General features: G+C 36.9%; 1 protein-coding gene and 1 long non-coding RNA gene across 2 annotated transcripts; both read right to left on the bottom strand.

Annotated features, from left to right (window-relative positions):
- Positions 1–544: 544 nt before the first annotated feature.
- Positions 545–8,353, bottom strand: LOC104247777 (uncharacterized). Its single transcript, XM_009803867.2, has 10 exons — positions 8,243–8,353; positions 5,660–6,040; positions 4,953–5,197; positions 4,728–4,812; positions 4,434–4,619; positions 4,192–4,359; positions 3,893–4,108; positions 2,352–2,523; positions 1,215–1,386; positions 545–1,077 (listed from the first exon to the last, which is right to left on the bottom strand). Exons 2-10 carry the CDS (start codon positions 6,008–6,010, stop codon positions 981–983), a joined length of 1,692 nt encoding a protein of 563 aa, XP_009802169.1. The 5' UTR covers positions 6,011–6,040; positions 8,243–8,353; the 3' UTR covers positions 545–980.
- Positions 8,354–21,030: 12,677 nt separating this feature from the next.
- LOC104247776 (uncharacterized) lies at positions 21,031–21,732 on the bottom strand. Its single transcript, XR_716309.2, has 2 exons — positions 21,332–21,732; positions 21,031–21,222 (listed from the first exon to the last, which is right to left on the bottom strand). It is a non-coding gene; the product is annotated as an uncharacterized lncRNA (long non-coding RNA).
- Between the last annotated feature and the right edge of the window lie 277 nt (positions 21,733–22,009).

Raw genomic sequence — 22,009 nt, 5'->3', positions numbered from 1 at the left:
TTTATATTCACTCAATAATAAAGAGAATTTTAATCGTTCCATGCTTTGCAATTAAACCCAAAAGGGTCACTTGATTCTTAATCAAAAAGATGAAAGAGGAACATGTGGGCCTTTCAACTTTCAACGTTGAAAAGATGTGCAGCAGATAATTCAAATGGGGGCTGAACCAAGACAGATAGAAATCACCTGACCACCTTGAGTTTGAGTTTTGACTAACCACCACAACAATTTTCCTATTTTTTTCCTCCACTTTCATACGGAGGGAATATTCTTTCCTTGCTAAAAAGAATACATTAGCATCATGTTTTGTTACCATCATACGTATAAGTTTTCTTCTGTATTAGTGTGGGAAACTCCTGATGCCGGACTCGCATTGTAAAGAACATCGGAGTGAGGCCCAAGTCCAACTTACTATTCCTAAAGCAAGTACGCTTACCAGTTACCACACACGGTCTAATATTTTGCTGGAAAGTAAGATGAGCAAATGTCGAAGGAATAAGAGAAAATCCAATTAAAGGGTAAACTAAGGTTGCACTTGGGAGAGTTAGTAAATCCTTTTCACAGGAGATTTTACTTCATTTGGTAATAATTTAATCCAGTTGAATACATGATAACATAAGTTTAATTGTCCAATTGATTCCCACTCATTTCTTAGCTACTATAGTCTGGAAGATGAAGATAAAGGCAACATCTTCTGAATTCAAGAACCTACCACATAACAAACCCATCCGAAGAGAAATAAGTGGACACTTCCACAGCTGGACTTCACAGAACTGCATGAAATAGTAATGATAAGAAGCCTTGACAATATAAAACCAGCAGAGATTTATCGATAGCAACAAACAAGTAAACCGCATTCACTATCCCTCAACAAGTGCCGTACTTCTCTTCATCAGTGATCTAATAGTCGAATTTGGTATTTCAAAAAGAAGAGAAGAAAAGGAAATGGTTTGTCTTTCCAATGTTACTTGTCAGTTTCATCACAGCTGATGCTGCTCATATATTTGCATATAAGCCTCAGAAAGTGCAACCATTTGGGGAAGAGTTTCAGAAACATGTAGGTCTTGCATCTCATACCTGCATCAATTAAAAGCATTAGGTTATCAAGTAATAAAATTAACCATTCCCTCTTTCTTTTCCATTTGTGGAGGGGGAAGTTTAGAACATCAAACTAGAAAGATATCAAACTTATTGATATGAGCTGTGTAACTAACCAAAGTTCTTCTGATTTCCGTTGGACAAACACCCTGTAGGATCCTTCACCTGGCTTACCATCATGAACAATATTAGCAATCAAATCATACTTTGAGCGAAGCTTCTCATTCTCCTTTGGTGCTGGCAGAGGAATATAATCCTTGAGCTCTAAATTCTTCACCGGGAAGTTAACTGAAAAAAGATGCATCAAGCGTCGTAAGTTACGAGATAGAAGCCTAACAGTGCAGTTCCAAAGTCTAACTATAAATACTTGAGGTTTAGAACTTTCTTGCATTATCTAGTTTTTTGTTTCTTTCATCCTCCCCACCGCCCTCTCCCTGCTCTCTAGCTGCCTTCTCCTGTGTGGAGGACACAGCGCAAGTGGACTCTCTAACAAGCAAAATAAAAAGATATTTTGATCAGGAAAAAGAAATTACACACCACTGATCCAGCAGAAAGTGAACCTAGAACACTAAACCCCACATCCCTCGTCTCCCCATCCCCCTCCTTAAACGCCCGTAAGTGGAGAATTTGGAATCAGAAAGAACAATTCTAACAAGCAATATAAACCAAAGCTTCAAACTAACAAAAGCTAGAACTTCAAACTCCTTGCTCCGCCCTGCCACCCACCCCTCAGAAGAAGTATTTACTATTTACTGATATTCAAATTGTAAAAGAGGCTAAGCGACATCCTAATCTACAGTAAGGTCTAGTATATGCTAGATGGGTAGCAGAACCAGGGCTTGAATAGAACAGCTTGGTACCATGTCCAACCAAAAAAATCAATTTGAGGGATGAGAATTTGACAGTATGAGTGAAAAACCACAGATATTTCACAAAAATGGACTAGTATTCCTATGACATCTTTGGAGAAACGGACTTTTAATCTGATAGGCAACTCAGGCAGTCTTCTTCTTCCTTTAATTCTGGGATTATTGTTTCCCTATTACCAAATTTCCTTCTTTTGGGTGGGGGAAGCTATGTGGGTGAAGGGGTACTGGCGAGCTAGCAGGAGTACTGACGAGGCTTTTAAGTCCATTGGAGGAGGGGATATTAATGACAAAGCTGTAGTTTTGACAAGGCTTCTACATTCACTATGAGTTAGATGTTTTGGTAATTTCATTCAATTCGAGGATAATATCAATATGAGTACTCACCAAGTGTCGGATTTTTCTCCATAAAGAAATTGTTCTTTGTAAACCTTCGCATGTGGAGAATTAGATACTGCGGCAATTTTGTTACACGGTATCTCATCCTCGCTATACGAGGCCTTACAACTTCAGTCACAGTTTCACCGTCAAACTTCTTAAGTATGTTGAATAATGGTACCTGCAATTTACAAAAATCAATTTAAGTACAAACTTGAGATGCATCATACGGTAAAAGGATGTAGATAATGAGGTCAACATTCAAGAGATTAAAGTTTCCAAAATTCGTGAACCATATTAGACAAAGTTCAAAAGCAGGTGTTTCATTAAGTTTGAAGAACTTGTTAGACACATTGAATAGAATCGATGGATGAATAGCCTCTAATCTACTTTGCGAAGCTAAAAAGATGAAAAAACAACCACCAAAAGAGAGCAGAAATAGATCATGAATATGTGCAAATAGGCATCTACACCGTAATTATCAAACTGTATCACCAACAAGCATATTCCCCTCTAGTTAATAAAATTCAAGAGATCCCACCTCCAACTCAAAGAATGACAAAATACCTCCCTTGTTGACAAAGACCAAGTGAAGGGCATTAAACGAAAATTGTATGATGCCCTGAATATTTTTTATCAACTGCTATTCCCTTAGTGGGAGTTGAGAGGGAGAAATCATTTCCTTATTCTTCTTCTATTTACTCCTTTTTTTTTCCATACACTTCATTTTCTGTTTTCCCAGTCCTTACCTCCTCCTCTCATTTCATTTCTTTGCTCTCATACTCTACCTCTCTTTCTTAGTGTGCTCTCATACTCTACCTCTCTTTCTTAGTGTGTCCTCCCTCCCCAAAACACAAGACCAACATCCAGAACTATCAAGATATTTAACTCACGAAAAATTAGTCAGTAGACCAAAGATCACAATAGGGCCAGGATAACACAGCTATACTTTCAAGAACCCTACATTTGTGTAATGGCCAATGATTTATTGCATGAAGATAACTGCATCGTGAGAATAACGTCAGTAAAATAGTTGTTCTTGCAGATATCATTCTAAATTGTAGTAGTAACTAATATCAAGTGAATGAACTATCTAAACTAGAAGAGAGGAGCTTCTCCTTATTTAAACTACAGAGAAATTCTTGAGCTTTAACCAAGTAGAAAGGAAACTCTCCGTAGTTAACCCAAAATTTTGGCACATCTACATAAAATTTCATTTCACCTCAGATCACTCAAAAATCCATTTAAACTCTACAACACTCGATAAACGAACTTGGAGAACTTTTTTTCAAGTGCAAAATATTTCTCAAAGAACAACTCGCACTTTCACATTTTCTAGCTGACATCTAGACACTTGCATTTCTGCATGCGCATAACGTATTAGAACAATAATACATTCAGAATGGCCAGGTAAAGGGGATGAAAAAAGTCACATATGATGACCACCATTCTCCACGAATCCTCGAGGAGGGAAAAAAAAAGAACAAGAAAAGAAGGCAAAACATTTCCAATGAATTAACAATAACAATTTTAAACTTGAAAAAACAAACCTGGGGAATAATATTCTTTTCCATGACATCTTTAAAAAGAGGAGGGGGTGGCAGATCGAGTCCAAGCATTAAGAAAGGCATTCTGCTACTTTCCATGGCAATATTGTGAGATCCATGTTGACCATCTTCCCCATTGCCATTATTCGGGGCATCCCCATTCTCCCTCTTCTCCGTAATAGGTCTACTATGCATCTCTTTCACAACCTCCAATTCCCCCTATACAAAAAGTATCGCATATTACCATAACAACCCACAAGTATATTTGAAAATGTTGAAGACAGTTATCTGTTGCAGCAAACCTGAAAGCACCGGTGGATTATGCTACTGCCTTTTTTGGAAGTTCTAAGCTCGGCGTGAAGGGTATTCAGAAGCCATGACATAAATTCAACAGGGTCAGACTGTGCACCTATCCGAAAACGTTTTTTACTAGCTTTCATAACTGCTTGCAAGAACTCATGCGGACTCACCTGCACAAACATTAGTTGAAATAAGAAAACCATGACGAACAGACAAAGTGGAATTCACCAATGCTGGTATGCACCTGTCCCTTAAAGTTCCGTGCATGCCAAATCTTTCGGGTGAGCTCTCCAAATCGATGAACAAGAGGAGATCTACTGTGTTGATAATTTTCAGGGATAAGAAAGAAGTTTCTCAAGGGAGTTACTCGCATCAAAGACTGAATCGTGACATTGACAAAATCAGTCTCCTTGATGTTATTCAGCCCAATCTAACGTATGCCCCAGAACCAAAAGATTAGCATCTAGACTAAAAGAGACATAGTAACTTGAACACTTATATACTAAACAAATAAATGCAGCATAAAGAAGTTTATTACCGTTCCAGGAAGATAATCAGACCCATCAAGTGCTCTGGACCATTGTCGGCTCTTATCAAGTTGTTCAACCTGCTCCCCATTAAATCTGTCAAATAAATACCAAACAAACAACATGGTGAATCACAGTAATCTTTTCAAAGAAAGGATTACCAGCTTATAGATGCAGGGGAAATATAACTACACAATGCAAGAAATGGCGGCAGTCCAGAGTAAGTTGCGCCAAACCTTGGATTCAGCACGTGTATAATGTCATCAAGCGATGGATCTATGACTTCATATCCATCAGGAAGACAATAAACTTTCTCTGTTCGTAAATTGATATACACATGGTGCCCTGCTTCAAGACTGTGTGTATATGCATGGGATTTAGGGCCCCTTCCTTGGAAATACTTCCCACAAACTAAACATGCATACACATTTAAATTTGTGAGAGAGACCGAGCAAAATTTCTCAAAGTCAAAATCCAATACCTGCAAAATTAGACAAATATATAAAAGGGGATATACAGAGAAGGAAAAAAAGAAGAGAGAGATAGAGTGAGCCATCAGTCTTGACACATGAGCTAAACCAAATGTGTTTTACTGATGCAGTCAATATAAATGCATCAAATCCAACAAAAAGAAAAAGTTTGGCCCTCAATTACTACAAGACACCCTTTTTAAAAAGGAATTAGTATCAGACACTTTAAGAGTCCCAAAAGCATCAAGCTATTGTCCCTAAAGAAACAGAACGAAGAGATTTTAAAACCAAAGTAACGAATGGAGAAGCATATCAGAACTTCAGCACCAAAAGGATGAAAAGTGTCGCAATTTCGCTGTGCAATGTAAAATTTCATAATTTCACCACTAGATATAAAATTTCAGTCTAGAAATTTGTGCAGTCTAAATTAGGATAGATAAACCTGTTCCAGAAAAACTGAATCAGGAGGCTACCTGTCTATTTACAGTATCAAGATAAGGGCAGTCCCTCCGAATTTCAATTGCACGATTTCGCTTCCCTTGGCTTCTACCATGATACTCATCATCCTCATCTTCTTCCTCGTCGGATGAGTAGCCATTTAGCTCCTTGTTTCCACCATTATTTATGACTTGCTCGGCAATGTGTCCTCTCCTTCCATCATCCTCATCGTCTTCATCATCATCATCATAAGATGCAAGTGGAAGAAGTGGATTCTCGAAAGCAGTTGGTGCAAGAGAGGGAGAAGAATGCTCTATTACCTTCTGCCGTTTTGGGCTTGCCTCTTCAGCCACCATGCTATCTTCTACTTCTCGCTTCTTTGTCATTCTCTTGTCACCTCAAACTACTAAACTTCACTGGAGACGATAAAATTTCAGATCAGTTACCACACATCAGTTATGATTCAAAGTAATCTCGAAACTGTTTTGAACCAGAATATAAAAATTTAATTTGCATATACTATAATTAGTTGAAGGATTATTTACCAAAGGAAAATGAAATATAAGCCATTGTCTCTTAAATGTTCATTTATTCATCTTCAAAAATTAAGAGCAGCCATTCTGCAAATTTGCTAACCTAGAGTAAACCACAAATGAAGCATACGACAAAGCTGACACCCATTTGAGTGTTTTTATCTTATTTTTCTTCAATTAGTCAACGTAAAACAGAAGGTAAAAGGAATGACTAAAGAAGGAAAACGAAGATCAGCGTGCCAAGATCTTTTCACCAAAAGGAATCTAGTTCTTCACACTTGTGATGTTCCTCTCAAACAAAATTGACTCCAGATTCTTAAAGGATGAAGAAATACGCTCATCTATTTTCTTTCACCACCAAATACAGAAACTCTATCAAGGAACTCTTTTACTCTCATCTCCTTTTCCCAGTATCCTCCACAAGAACAACAGTCACGGCCTGCATGTTGCATCTACATCAAGCCACAACCATTTAGACCAGATAATCTTACAATTCTCACAATCCAGTATACACCAAAATAAGCACTAAACAGGTCACGTCCCATCCCCTAGCCCTCTAAACTCTGACTAAGTGATTGCTGATACTACATACCATACTTGCAACTAATATATAATCCATATTTCCTTCTCGGTGACATTACAAGAATAAAAAAGATTAAGTTAGAACACTCTGATAGTACAGAGTACAATATCAGTTTCCCTTATTGGTACCACGCAGAAACCAAGCCTAGCGCATATACTTGCATCTCTCAGTTTGCAATTGTAGTATAGGTTAGCGGACCACAAAACTTTTAGGGGTATAGGATACTCAATGAATAAGGTGAATACAGTGGAAATATATAACATCATGAAAAGAGAACATATGTAATAAGTAGAGGCTGATTTTGGAAGATCAAAATTCCAAGGAACAAATCTTTGACATGCTAAGCACGGAGCAGACAAGGTTGGTATATCTAACAAGCATTTTATTACAGCCATGCTTTTTGAAAAACGTAGAAAAGAAATAAGAATGATCTTTTCTGTTTAATATAAAATGAAATGCATTTTTGTTTCTTAGTATGAAACAAGGAATTCAAACAATAACTCAGTCTAACTTTGCCTTTTTCCTTTTCTGTCACCTGTAGAAAATTGAGACAGATCAAAGACATTTAAGAACACCCTGACTGATTAATCAAAGTTTCGGAGCAACATTTAGTGGCTGAATTTGGATTAAGGTGATAGTTCATTTAGACCTTCTTGAGTTCTATAGACTATACCTATTGCACATCCATCTCCTTCGAAGAAATGCATCCTGTGCAATGTGTACATATCTACTAGTATCTACGAAAAGCACCAGCATCCACCAAAATAGAAAATTCCCACATAGATTTTAACATGTTCCAGCTATATTCTACTCTCTTATTGTTATCCTTTTGCCTTTTGCTCCTTGTTACATCTTCTTCGACAATTTACTTACTTAACTTAGTAAGTGCTATCACTCCAAAAGAAACTGAAGGTTAATACATAAAGCAGCATAACATTTATTAGGAACCCTACAACCAGGACACCAATTTACTGCCAAATTAAATTATAACAATACCACAATCAATTATCTACACCAAGTTATAACAGACAATAATATGGAAATCTAGTTAATTTAATCAGGCAAGTAGATTGAATTGGTAATACAGGTTTCAGTTCTAAGATTTAGTGGCAAGAGTAGATGCCCAAAAATCTTTGTAACAACAACAACAACAAACCTAGTGTAATCCCACAAGTGGGTCTGGGGAGGGTAGTGTGTATGCAAGCAATATTATAGACCAAAAACAATCTATGGAAAAATAACCCAAAAAAAAGACCTAAGATATCCAAGAAGAAAAAATCGAAAAGCTCTCTTACTTCTCTACCCTAAATGCTTGAATAAAGCAAAACACAATTTCATAATTAGACTGAAATCGAGTAGGAGAAGCTGTAAAATTATCGCACAGATTCAAACACAATTCACTACAGGCAAAAGTAACACATCAACGAGGCAGCCAAATAAAGCGAAACGAACAAATTGAAGAATGCATAAGAGAGCATAGTTGTGGAGGAAGAGGAGAAAACCTGGAAATCGAAGTTTGAGAACCCAACTTTTCAAATGGACAAGAAAGTGCGAGGAGGAGCATATACAATTTTGAGGTATAGACCTAACTTTTATTAAACTTAAAAATCAGCTTTTAGGAATTTTTAAAAACTGGAGAAATACTGTAGATTCAAAGTTTTGGGGGAAAACCTGTAATTTTTTATGCAAAAACTATCAAACAAATACATCAGACTTGGGGTGTGTTTGGTAGGAAGGAAAATGTTTATCACAAAAAATATTTCTATGAAAAATAAGTAGTTTTATCACTTATTTTTCTTTGTTCGATTAGTGAGTGAATTTTTTTTCGAAAAATATTTTCTAGTATTTGGTTAGAGAGTAGAAAATATTTTTTTATGCTACTCTCCTCGCCCAGGACCCTTTTTCCCTTGTTTCATATGTTCCTTCCCCCCTTCCCCCCTCCCCCAAAAAAATACCCAATATTTTCAAGACTCTATTTTCTTCAAAGAATTTAATTATTCTTTTAACAATTCACATAAACCCAAAGGAACTAATGTGTTGCTTTAATTTACTTTTTATGTAAAAATAACGTTGAAATTTGTGCTTCATAACTAAATAGAAAATACTTTTTTTGGTTGAAAAAGAAAGTACTTTTTCTCGACATAAAAATAAAGTACTTATTTTGTTGAAATGAAATAAAAATACCTTTTTCTACATCGTGAAAAGAAAATATTCATTTTGTAGAAATGAAAGTCGTGATAGTTATTAATGTTTTTATTTGTCTTTTTTAGTTTTGTGTTTTCAAGTATCAACTGGAGGCCTACACAATATAGTTTGAACATAAAAAAAAGGTGGGGCGGGGTGAGGGTGGGTAAGTGGGTTGGTGGATTGGTGGGGGTAAGGAATGAGGTGAGAATGTTGTAAAAAAGTTTTGAAAAATATTTTCCCTTCTCTTAATTGGGAAAACATTTTCCTTCAATTGGAGGAAAATATTTTTCCAAAATATTTAAGCCAAACAAATATGGAAAAATTAAAAAATATTTTCCTCCATACCAAACACACCCTTGGGGGGGGGGGGTTGTGACAAAAAGCTTTTTTTGTTTTCGAATAAAGGTAAATTATATTTAGTAGGTGATTAAAGAAATATATTTCAAGTATGTATTTACTATTGTTGACGTATTAAAGTTGAGGATAACTTTAATTGATTTTTTGACTGTTTTCACGGATATTAAGGAATTTACCTTTTAGCATTAATTAACAATGAAATTAACTTTATTAATTTTAATTTATTCATTGAAAATATAACAAACATTCCTAAACTCTTACTCCAAAGAAAACTTTAGATATATACTTAAACACAACATAGTACTCATTATATTAGATAAGTGATTGCACCTTTGTAACGACCCGACCGATCGTTTCATGAGTTACCGCTCCGTTTTCCCCATTTATGCTTTCTTATGTGTTGTTCAGCTACATTTCATTGTATCATGTTGGTTTGTTCGGGTTTGGAGTAGTTTTGGAGTATTATGAGACACTTAGTCTCTTCTTCTTTTTTTTGGCAAAGAAACATTTTATTTAATATTAAGTAACGAGATTACATAGCCTGGTTCTTCCATTGGGAGCAGACGAAGGCATACTAGTAGAAGTAGAAGTACAACCAAAAGAAGTCATTACAGGATTGTCCAGCATGACCAAATTATTTAGTATAGCAGTATTAGTAGTAGTAGTTCTAATAACTGTGAGTCCTTCTTTATCAGTACGCACAGCTTCTTTAAGATAGCCCGATGCTTCTAGATATATCTGGTTAATGTTGGCTTGGTGAACTCCATGTTGCGCCACAGCATGTGCTATGTTGTTGCCTTCCCTGAAATTGTGTAGGGTGGGTGGATTCCCCAACATTGACAAAAAGCTTTTTTTGTTTTCGAATAAAGGTACATTATATTTAGTAGGTGATTAAAGAAATATATTTCAAGTATGTATTTACTATTGTTGACGTATTAAAGTTGAGGATAACTTTAATTGATTTTTTGACTGTTTTCACGGATATTAAGGAATTTACCTTTTAGCATTAATTAACAATGAAATTAACTTTATTAACTTTAATTTATTCATTGAAAATATAACAAACATTCCTAAACTCTTACTCCAAAGAAAACTTTAGATATATACTTAAAAACAACATAGTACTCATTATATTAGATAAGTGATTTCACCTTTGTAACGACCCGGCCGATCGTTTCATGAATTACCGCTCCGTTTTCCCCATTTATGCTTTCTTATGTGTTGTTCAGCTACATTTCATTGTATCATGTTGGTTTGTTCGGGTTTGGAGTAGTTTTGGAGTATTATGAGACACTTAGTCTCTTCTTCTTTTTTTTGGCAAAGAAACATTTTATTTAATATTAAGTAACGAGATTACATAGCCTGGTTCTCCCATTGGGAGCAGACGAAGGCATACTAGTAGAAGTAGAAGTACAACCAAAAGAAGTCATTACAGGATTGCCCAGCATGGCCAAATTATTTAGTATAGCAGTATTAGTAGTAGTAGTTCTAATAACTGTGAGTCCTTCTTTATCAGTACGCACAGCTTCTTTAAGATAGTCCGGTACTTCTAGATATATCCGGTTAATGTTGGCTTGGTGAACTCCATGTTGCGCCAGAGCATGTGCTATGTTGTTGCCTTCCCTGAAATTGTGTAGGGTGGGTGGATTCCCCAACATCTTCAACCAGTACCTGCATTTACAAAGAAGGATGTGAGCACGTGATGTTTGCCCTATGTGAATTACTCCCATAAATTCAAGAAAAATAAATTTTTCCCATTATTTGCAAATTCGTAGATTTTTGTAGCTTTTTGCTAATTGCTTGCACTTGTCCGCACATGTTTAATTTTGATTAATTCATGAAAATACAAAAAATATATTGCAGTTGCATTTAGGACTTAATTTTACATTTTAGATTAATTAGTGAATTAATTTGTTTGACAAAAATAGAAAAATCACAAAAAATAACTCATTTTGCATTTAGCTTTGAATTTTGTAGTTTTCCTTTAATTTGGTAATTAGTTAGTTGTGTGAGTATTATTTTGAGTAATTAATTTAATTTGGTAGGATAATTTGGGTTAGGAAGTAAATTAGGTTTTACTTTATTTATTTATTTATTTTAAAAAAGAAAAAGGGATTAAAAAGAATTTTGAAAGGGGAAAGAAAAGAATTAGATTTTTGGGCCATTTTATTTTAATTCTCTCAAGCCTAAACAATTGCACCCTTCAACCCATCCAAACCAGCCCAAACCATGCCCCAACCTGGTCTAACTTTTCAGTCTCCTAAACAATTCAAACACGTAGTATCAGGCCAATACTACGTCTTTTTGAGTTTCTTAAAGACAAATCAATCTAAGCTTTTCATTCCTCTTCATCGAACGGCTAGCAAAGCCTCACCCTAATCACATAAGGCTGTCCGAAAACCTTAGAACATTAACATAGTATTGTCTTCTTTATCACACCCTCCTCTCACCACTGTCCGCCGCTCATCGGAAATCACCAGCGGCGGCGGTTGACCTCCAATCCATACCAGATTTACATCGTAGTACCCTCTTCCTCCCCTCATAACGAATCCGTCATTTATTGCCTTCGAATCATCGTGGAACTCGTCGAATCTTCGATCGAAGTTTGGACCTTCAAACCTTAACCCAACCCAAACCCATACCAGTTAAAGCCCAGACCGTCCCAAAGCTTATCTACACGCCTATTTCCTGAAAACCCCAACAGGACCTCCCCACTTCCAAATCTAAGAAAATTCAACCCTAATCTCTCTCTTCTTCTGATTCCGTTCAAGGCCTGGCTTCATTTTGAATTATAGTCTATGCGGGTTGATTATTCTTAACGAGAACAATCAATCGTCATTAATTTTAATTTATTCCGGGGATGTCAGAGTTTGACGAGTTCATCAAGTTCCGAGCCAATTGTTCACTCTCATTGATACGCCTCATGTCGTCAAGGCATTCCACCATGTTTGGTATTTTTCCCTCCTTTCTCCTACTAATTTTATACACCGTAGTTCCTTTCTGTTTTCATTTGGTTCAGTTTTATTTGTTTCTTTTGTTTTTCATTGTTTGTGACTGATTATCTTTAGTTAGTCAAGTTCGATTTTAGTTTGATTAGCTAAAGTTAGTTTAAGACTAAAATCAGAATTGTGTGAGTTTTCCCTCCAGTTTTGGATTTGTTCTTTTTCTATGGTTTTTCGTTTAATCATTTCTGAGTACTCAAATCTCTCATAGTAACTATGGTCACCACTGACCTAGTTAAGAGACTGGTTTATTTGGACTGTGGTAACTATGGTCACCACTGACCTAGTTAAGAGACTGGTTTATTTGGACTGTGGTCTAGGTTAACCCAAGTTAATAATTTAAGGGTAAATAACCAGGGGTTTTAAGGGTGATCTAGGAATTGTAAGTAGAGAATCTCTCTATAACTGAAATAGAAAGCTTCCCAGAAGCTGTCATTAGGACTTAACTGAATTTCTGATCTTTACACTAGGGGTATCTAAGCTAAAACCAAAATTTCAAAAGGTTTAAAGTGCAAAATTATTTTCAGCATTGTTGCACTAATACCTTGCCTATAAAGGCATCCTTACTTCACTAGTAAAAAAAATGAAAAGGAAAAATCCTGCAAAACTGAAATTGCTGGAATTGTTTTGAGAAAACTCTGAATTGACACTTAGATTCATCACACTCTGTGGAAAATAGCTCATATCCTGCTTAGTCTAGGTTTCCTGATCCTCCCTATTAGCTAAAGTTTTGAAGCATTTCAAATCCCTGCACCTGGCTGAAAAATGGTTTGATTCTGGGAATTTAAAGGCTTGGTTTGAAGCTGTTTGGTTTTCTGGGTTACTGCTTCATTGAATCTGGGTACTGATATGTTGTTGTTGTTTATTGAATCCTCACTCCTCCTTGTTTCCTCTTGTTCCTAGGTATTTCTCTCGAGCCATGAATGGAAATAGTGTCTTTTTTGGGCTATTGTGTGAAGATATGTAATTCCAATTGAAGAAAGGGACTTTTGTTACCTCTTTGTGGCTCTACCAGTTTCTTTTCTTTAAGTTTGTTGCATTGTGTTTTATGCTTTTTTCCTAGCCAAGTTTTCTTATGTGTAGCTAATCATGTAACCAATACTACACGTACATCTTAAGATTAAATATGAGTTCTGTCTCGAATATATTCAATTCAGAAATATATTAGATGCTAGGTGTGTGTATTAACTGAAGATATTATGTATGTATATTAACTGAAGACCCTGGTTCTTTAGCTTGATTGTGAGGTTGTTTGGTTTTGAGTGTGGCTATGAGTTATATGCTTGTTAGTTCGAACCATTTGTGTTTGGGTCTATTGAATCTGAGCTAGGTCTATTTTTCCATCCATCATGTGTTCAGATTCACTTATGCATAGCTTGAAACTTGGTCTATTGATTTCAGAAAGCTTATAACTTAGTGTTGCCTCTGTTCATGCATAGACTCTTTGAATTTTAAAAGGATTTTAAATGGAATTTAAGTTTGAAATCAGATTAGAGAACCTTTGAATTTGGTTTAACTATTTGCATTTGGCTTTTCTTTATAAAGTTTAGGGCCATGTTAGTTTTGTTAAGAATGATGGTTTGAAGCTGGAATTTTGCATGAATTTAGGCCTCTGAACCTTGTTGTTACATGATGCCTAATTTGCATAAGGCTTGCGACTATATTTCAACATAGAATTGGTTCAGGTTCAAAGATTTTATGAAAAACTGCAGTGTCCCCATCATTTGTTAAGGTTAAAGTGTCAATTTGGGCTGTCAACATCAGTCCCTTTGCGCCAAGCTCCCTCTCCCCTTTCCTGCACTTTGGTTCTCGATATGGACGCCATTATGAGCCCAATGGCGCTCATGTTTGTCAAGTTATGGGCCATTGGCAATTGGGCTTCAGGCCAGGCCAAGCTTTGGAATAAAAATGGAACAGATTCCGTGTGTTCGTTTTTTTTGATTAAGCGGATTAAGCTTAGACTTTAGATTAAAGTAGTTATAATCTCTTTAAAGTGTTTTTCCTTAATTAATTAATTAGGCTCTTTGTTAATAGTTGAGGTGAGCCATAGTAGATAGCGCGGCTAGTTTATGGCCCTCAATATTTCGAATAAATTTAGGCAAATAGATTTGGGGCATGCCATATTAGGCAAGATATAGTTTATGGCCTTCAAAAGCTTAGTTTTGAATTCCCTTTAAAAATTGGAATTGAGGTGCGTCGTGCCAAATAAAATCTCAAAATGCATGGCCCTCATTTAATTGATCTTAAATCCTTAGAATTCGAGGCGTGCCATTTAGTTAAATTTTTATGGCCCTCGCAAATTTAAAAATGTGTAGTTGTTTTAGGCGCGTAATTTAAGTTACTTTTCTAAATTCGGGTGTGCATTTATGTGACCCAAATCCAAATCTCAACAACGTTAAATAAAATATGTCGTAGACTGCGGGTGCATTTATGTGACGTGGTTCAAGACGCGCTTTATGTGACGTTGAATCTTCCTAAAAAATATTTAAATAAAAGCGGTTATAAAGTGAAAATTGAACCATAGGCTAAAACATGTATTAAAATCAGATAATAGGCCAATTATAACAGTTGAGCGACCGTGCTAGAACCACGGAACTCGAGAATGCCTAACACCTTCTCCCGAGTTAACAGAATTTCTTACCCGAATTTCTGTGTTCGCGGACTGTAAAACAGAGTCAATATTTCCTCGATTCGGGATTTGAACTGGTGACTTGGGACACCATAAATTATCCCAAGTGGCGACTCTAATTTTTAAATAAAATAATCCCGTTTTGATTGTCACTTAAATTGAAAAAAACTCCCTTGTACCCCTTTTGCGGGTGTAGGAAAAAGGAGGTGTGACAAAGGGTATTATAAAATGGTGATGAGTTTGATTCAATTAGTGAAGGTATAACAGCAGAGTCAGTTTCTATTTGTAAATTTCTAAACTTGTGACTTGCTGCAAGCTCAAGTCTTTGGCATAATGCTTCAAGCTCAATGTAAAGAGGACAGGGGCCAGTAGTAGTTTTGCTGAAGCCTATAATCCAGTCCCCATTTGAGTCTCTGATTACCCCACTTATTCACCTAGTTCAAATCTACCTTTAAAGGCCCCATCAATGTTGAGCTTTAGTTGATGTAAAGCGGGGGGTTCCCATTTGGTAGCAACTGGTAGTAGTCTATCTAGTTTTTTGCATGATATTACTGCAATGCAGATATTCCTTGGCTCTTGTTATAACCTTATTACTATCCATTAAATTACGAAGGTTGTGAAAGGTGTTTTTATTTCGATTAAGCCATAGAAGCCAAAGAGTAAAGGAGAATAGACAGTCCCACGTTAAGGAAGGGTAAATTGTAAGGGGTTTCTGTTTATATAAACTATCAAGCCAATGAGTAGATAGAGTGTTAATTGAGTAAATGTTCACCCCTAGGGCTTCCCATAACTATTTTGCTATGGGTCACATCAGGAAAATGTGAAGAGAAGTCTCCTCTACAGTAGGGCATACTGGGCAGTATAAGGAAGTGGCTATTCCAATGTGATTCAGGAAAGCTTTTGTTGGAAGTCTATCATGATAGCATTGCCAAAGGAAATATTTGAGCTTATTCCAAGTTTTTAGTTTCCAGAGCCATTGAATTTTTTTGTCATGGGTGTGTACTGCATTAGCAGTAACAAATGGGTACACTGACCTTGTGGTGAAAATACCATCCATTGTGGGTGCCCAGATTGGTGTATCTGTGTGATTCATATTACTATTAGGGTGGATAGAATGAATTTGAGCTAGGATTTGGGGAGGAAACTCGAAGGAAATTTGTGATAGGTCCCATGTCCCATTATGGAGGATGTGGGAAACCTTGGTGGTTGACTCTTGATGAGCCAACGGACCATGAAGCATGCTCCTTAGATTTTTATTGCATGGTAACCAATTTGCATGCCAAAAATCAACGTAGGAACCATCCCCGATATACCATGCAGTGGAATTTTTACAAACGTTCCATCCTATAAGGATGTTTTTCCATATGAAAGAATGAGACGCATTTGCATATCGACCATTGTATTTGGATTGAAGTAAGGTTGCCCAGATAGTGTTGGGGTGATTAAGAAAATGCCAGGTAAGGCTTGTAAGAGCTACTTTGTTTTTGTCTAAGGATTTATGTATCCCCAGACCCCGTCCTTTTTAGGCAATGAAACAGTATCCCATTTTATATAATGAATTTTTTTTGAAGTAAGATTACTACCCCAAAGAAAATCTCATTGGATTTTATCAATTTGCCGATGTTTTTTTTGCTAGCATAGCATACTGCATGATGTGATTTGGGAGAGAGTTGAGTGTGTTTTGAATGAGGGTGGCTCTCCCAGCTAAGGAAAGGAATTGGGTTTTCCAACTATTGAGTCTTTTATTAAAGTTATCTAGGATAAAGTTATAGTCCCTTGGTTTAGGATTGGTACTTAGTATTGGAAAGCCAAGGTATTTTCCAAAGGTGTTACTAACCTTAAGGTTCAGGATGGTGGATATTGAATTTTGTTGGGAAATAGGGCAGTTGTTAGAGAAGAGAATCTTTGATTTTGAAAGGTTTATTTGTTGCCCTGATAACTTACTAAAATAGACAAGACATCGTTTAATAGTGGAGGCAGACTTCTCATTGGCTGCAGCCATTAGGATTAAATCATCCGCAAAGAATAAATGGGAAAGGGTAGGTCCCTGAGGATTTATTTTAATAGATCCCATAAGGTTAGATCAACTTGGTGATTGATAAGAGTGGATAACAGTTCAATACAAAGGATAAATATATAGGGTGACATAGGGTCACCCTATCTAATGCCTTTAGATGTCTTGAAGGACTCCGTTTGAGATCCATTAACTAGAACAGCCACACTAGAGGTAGTAATACAAGACATGATGAGTTTGGTAATTTTTGGAGGGAAATGAAAATAGTGGAGGGCTCTATGAATAAAGGACCTTTCCAGGCGGTCAAAGGCTTTCTCCAAATCAATTTTCAGAAGCATTTTGCCCTTCTTACCTTTTATTTTAGTGTAGTGATGGATAATTTCCTAAATGATAATAGCATTATCAGCCGCACGTCTTCCTTTGAGAAAGCTTGATTGAAAGGGGCCTATGAGGTTATCTAAAAAGGGTTTTAGACGATTGACAATAATTTTAGTAATGATTTTGTAAGAAGTATTACAAAGACCAATAGGCCTGAAATTTCTCAGTTCATTGGCATTAGGGAATTTTGGTGTTAAACAAAGAAAGGTAGTGTTAATATGTTCGGGGATACTATGGTTATCAAAAATAGAGTGGCAGTGGTCATAGATAGTTTTTTTTGACAATGTGCCAATATTTATGGTAAAAAAAGGATGTAATCCATCCGGTCCTGAAGCTTTAAAAGGTTTGAACGCGAAAATAGCTCTAGTAATCTCATGATTATGTAATGGCTTGTCTAGTGCTAATAAATCAACATTACTAGATGAAACCAGTGAATTTTGAGTGGTTATCCAACTTGAGGATTCATGGCCTGTTTGGTAGATTGTTTGAAAATAATTTAAAGTGTGTCGGAGGATTTGGTCAGGATCATTTATCCAATTATTAAGAGCATCCTTGAAAAAAGAGATACGATTTTTCCTTCTCCTATTAAGGACACTTATATGGAAAAATTTGGTACTAGCATCCCCTTCACTAAGCCAATTTATACGGGAGCGAAGCTTCCAATGATCCTCTTCTACTTTTAAAAGAGTGCTATACTCATTAGTGAGAGTTTGTTCAAGATTCTTTAGGAACATACTTGTAGGATAATTCGTGGATTTTTGGATCCCACTAAGTCGTGCAAGAATAGTTTTTTTTCTAATAACATCACCAAAATTATGGGCTGCCCAATCCTTAACTTTGTTAGTGAAAAGGTTGGTTGCATTGGTTAGACTCTGACCATTCCAATTCTCTCTAACTATTTTAGTAAATTCAGGGTGATGACACCAATAAGTTTCAAGTCTAAAAATACGATTAGTGTGTAGCCTAGTATATTGTGACAGGGAAATGAGGAGGGGGGTATGGTCAGATAAGTCTTTGGCAAATGTATAACAAAAGCATTCGGGTAATATTCAAGCCATTGTTCATTAATAAAATATCTATCCAGTCGTTCCAAAATTAAATCCGGACAATTATATCTATGATTGGATCAGGTATACTTAGCCCCCTTAAAACCAAGATCCATAAACTGACAGTGATTAATAAACGATTGAAATCTAGAGGCTTTATTACGATTTATAGGTCTCCCTCCCCATTTATCTTGCTGACTCATAATCTCATTAAAGTCCCCACCTAGGAACCACATGCCCTTATAATTATTAGCAATAGTTTCCAGATTTAACCAAAGTTGTGACCTAATATGAACATGGGTGCTAGCATAAACTGTACTAAACAACCAAGGATGATGATTAGGAAGTACCTGGATCATTGCATAGACTTCCTGGCCATCAAGACGAATACGGCTAAGCTAAACATGGGAATCATGCTAAAGAATAGCAATACCACCTGATTGGCCTTGAGCAGGGATCTATACCATGTTAGAAAAATGGAAATCATCTCGAATGCCAATGTGGTTGGTCATACAAGTTTCTAGAAGAACAACTAGGGAAGGGTTGTGTGTATTTAGTAGGTCCCTAAAGTGGTGCTTAAACTCATCATTATTTCCACCTCTGATATTCCAAATTACAAAGTTTGGGAGTCTATTCATTGAGGGGTCAAAGTGGTGATGTTGTAGAACACTGCCCTTCACTGATGGGCTTAATATTACTGCGAAATTTCCTACTGCTTCGTTTAGTGGAGGTTTGATGTCGAGTGAACATTTGTATAGTTCCTGCGGGCACTTGCACACAAACTTCTTGTCCCTCCAGTGCCTAAAATAGCATGATCTTGACTGCGTGAAGGTTTGAAATTTCTGTGAACGATGTGATGTTCAGCGGTGGGATGATCTACTCTTGTTCTACTACTCCTTCCTCTTCTTATATGGGTACATTGTGACGGGGAGGCTGGGGTTGATGAATATCCACCGGTGGTGGGAAATGTTGAGGCAGAGGTTGTCGTGCATGGATCAAAGAAGGGTTGTTTTGATCTTGTAGAGAAAGAAAGGAAGCTAGTAAAGAAGTTGCATATTCTGCAATGGGTTGTAGTGGTGTGGAAGATTCAAATGAGCTTGCATGTTGTGGAGTAAGGCAGGTGCCAATGCTGGGGAAATTGGGTCGAGGACATTCATCACCCAAAGGTGATTGATGTAGTTGGACATGGCTAGCCTCATGCCCTCCGAAATTAGCTGGGCTAGTATCTGAGGGTTTTGTAGAACAAAGAGAACCTCCTGGTTCTGAATGTTCACTGTGAAGAAGATAGCTTGTCCCCGAAGACCTTGTTCCAACCATGTCGTTGGTTGGTGATCCTGGGGTAGTGTATTGGTGACATAGATTGGGAGATTTGGATTTGGTACTTGGTTGTCCATTCTTGATAGTATGGATGAACGATAGTGAGGGGGTAGCTAATTTAGTGTTATTGTCCTTCGTATGAATGGAGGTGGTGGATCGGGTTGTACGCCGCAGCGGATTATTGATATATGCCTTCGTTGGCTTGTGATAGAGCTTGGGCTGTAGGAGCCCCTCCGGAGTCTGTAACACACCCCCAGTGAGCGCAGTTGATTATATTGAGGGATGTGTCTTCCCTGGACATGGATCTTATCTGAAGTATTTATACCTGGAGATGGATCTTCTCCATAGGGTTGGAATGACCTTCTTCGGTACTGGATGACTGCGATCAGTATATATATATTCCTGGATGGATCTTCCCTGGACCAAATGGCCATATACAGTACCGAGTGGTTGAGCACTTGTGAGTGGAGGTACACGGAACATTGATCATGCTATCTGTGCATTGGTACATAGATATTTCCTGAGCTTTATACTCCATGCTGTTCAGACTGTATTTATTTATTGCTGATTTTTTGCCTGAACTGCAAGCATGTCTACCTTTCTATACAATTTAATGATATTACCTGTTGAGGTTTGGTTCGTCACTACTTGTCAGTCCAAAGTTTGGACTTGTTACTTACTGAGTTGGTGTGCTCACGTTACCCCCTGCACCTTGTGTGCAGATCCAGGTATTTCGGGTCACGGTAACGGCTACTGATCATATCATTGTGGAATTTTGCTTAGAGATAGCAAGGTAGCTGCTTGGCGACCGCAGTTCCGCCTTCTCCTTCCTTATCTTCCTTCAGTATATTTGTTGGATATTCTCAGACTGTGTTGGTCTTCATATATATTTCAAACAGTTGTAGTATTTTGCTCATGACTTTGTGACACCCCAGGTTGGGCTTGTATTTTTTCGCTTTGTTAAATTTGATCTTTATATCTTTATTGGATTTCTGTTGAAAAAAGGTTTTAATTAAGTTTTAAAGGAAAATATGGTTGTTTTGGAATTGAGTTGGCTGGCCTAATTTTACGATAGGCGTCATCACGACCGGGTCGGTTTTGGGGTCGTGACAGCCTTCTTATGCCAATGTTTGCATAACCACAGTATTTTTTACCAAGAAACACGATTTTGCATTGAACTTGGAGAGTTAAAAGGAAGAAATGTGATCTATACATAATTTGAAAGAATTTAACTTATATATACCGATAATTTAAAGAATTTTTACACAATCATATCATCTTTATTAACTGTAAAGAATTATAAATAAAGTTAACCTGATAGTGTAAAAGTTTCTTCGACTATCGTTGTATAAAAGTTAAGTTCAATGCAAAATAGGCAACAAGGCCACATTAGCTAAACTTATTACCGAAGATGTTCGATAGTTTTCTGCTTACATAATTGAAAGGGGTAAAAAAAAAGAGAAAAAAAAAAACGCAATAGAAGACGAAGAAAGGACCCCTTCTTGCGATGCAGATCCTTGGTTTTTTCATTAATTAAGGCCCTTCGATTTACCTGCAATTGAAAAGGGTGCATATAAACATAAATTTTAAATTACAGAATACTGATTATTATTTTCAGCTGTGTATTTCAAATATCAAATGGAAAAAAAATATTACAATACCTTGTGGCCCAATTCATATCATGTTGACTCAGTGCAAACCGAGATTGGGGAGTACATTGCGCCTTCTAGGAGATACTTTTTCTTCCACCGGTTTACCAGCATTTCCAGCAACTTCTTCCTGTACTGGAGGAGGATCATATGCGCCTTTCCACCTGCGATCAGGATGAAAATTCATGTGCCCGAACAACGCTTTAATCAAATTAAATTCTCTTCTAGATACCGTGACACATCGTATGTTCTCGGGCGGAGGAGGAGGATTAGCAGATAGGGGCGCAACCACCAGTGGAGGCGCATTCGGCCTCACGTTATGGGGTTGGTTGGCCGTACCCACGAATCGTCCCGCTACTGACGATCCTTCCCCTGCGGTCAACATGCTCCTCTTGTAGTATTTTGGGAGCAAGTTCTTTTTGAGGTTTAGGACGTGCATGTTGTTTTGTTCTCCAATTTGAGGATCCTCTATTGTAACGTTTTGGTCCGTTTCAACCTAGTTAAAAGAATGTACATTAGCTTGTTTATATATATATATATTATTAATGAGGACATAACTCACTTTTACTATTTTTAAAAAGTAATTAATCGTCATTAATGGTAAAAAGATGCTGAAATTACCAAAGCACTTTGATGTATGGGCACCAGAAAGGAACCAAAATCAGCAAAAGTTGAATCAAGTATGTATTG

Source organism: Nicotiana sylvestris, chromosome 2, assembly GCF_000393655.2.
Source record: "Nicotiana sylvestris chromosome 2, ASM39365v2, whole genome shotgun sequence".
Lineage (NCBI taxonomy): Eukaryota > Viridiplantae > Streptophyta > Magnoliopsida > Solanales > Solanaceae > Nicotiana > Nicotiana sylvestris.
This window is presented reverse-complemented; position numbering and strand designations above follow the sequence as displayed.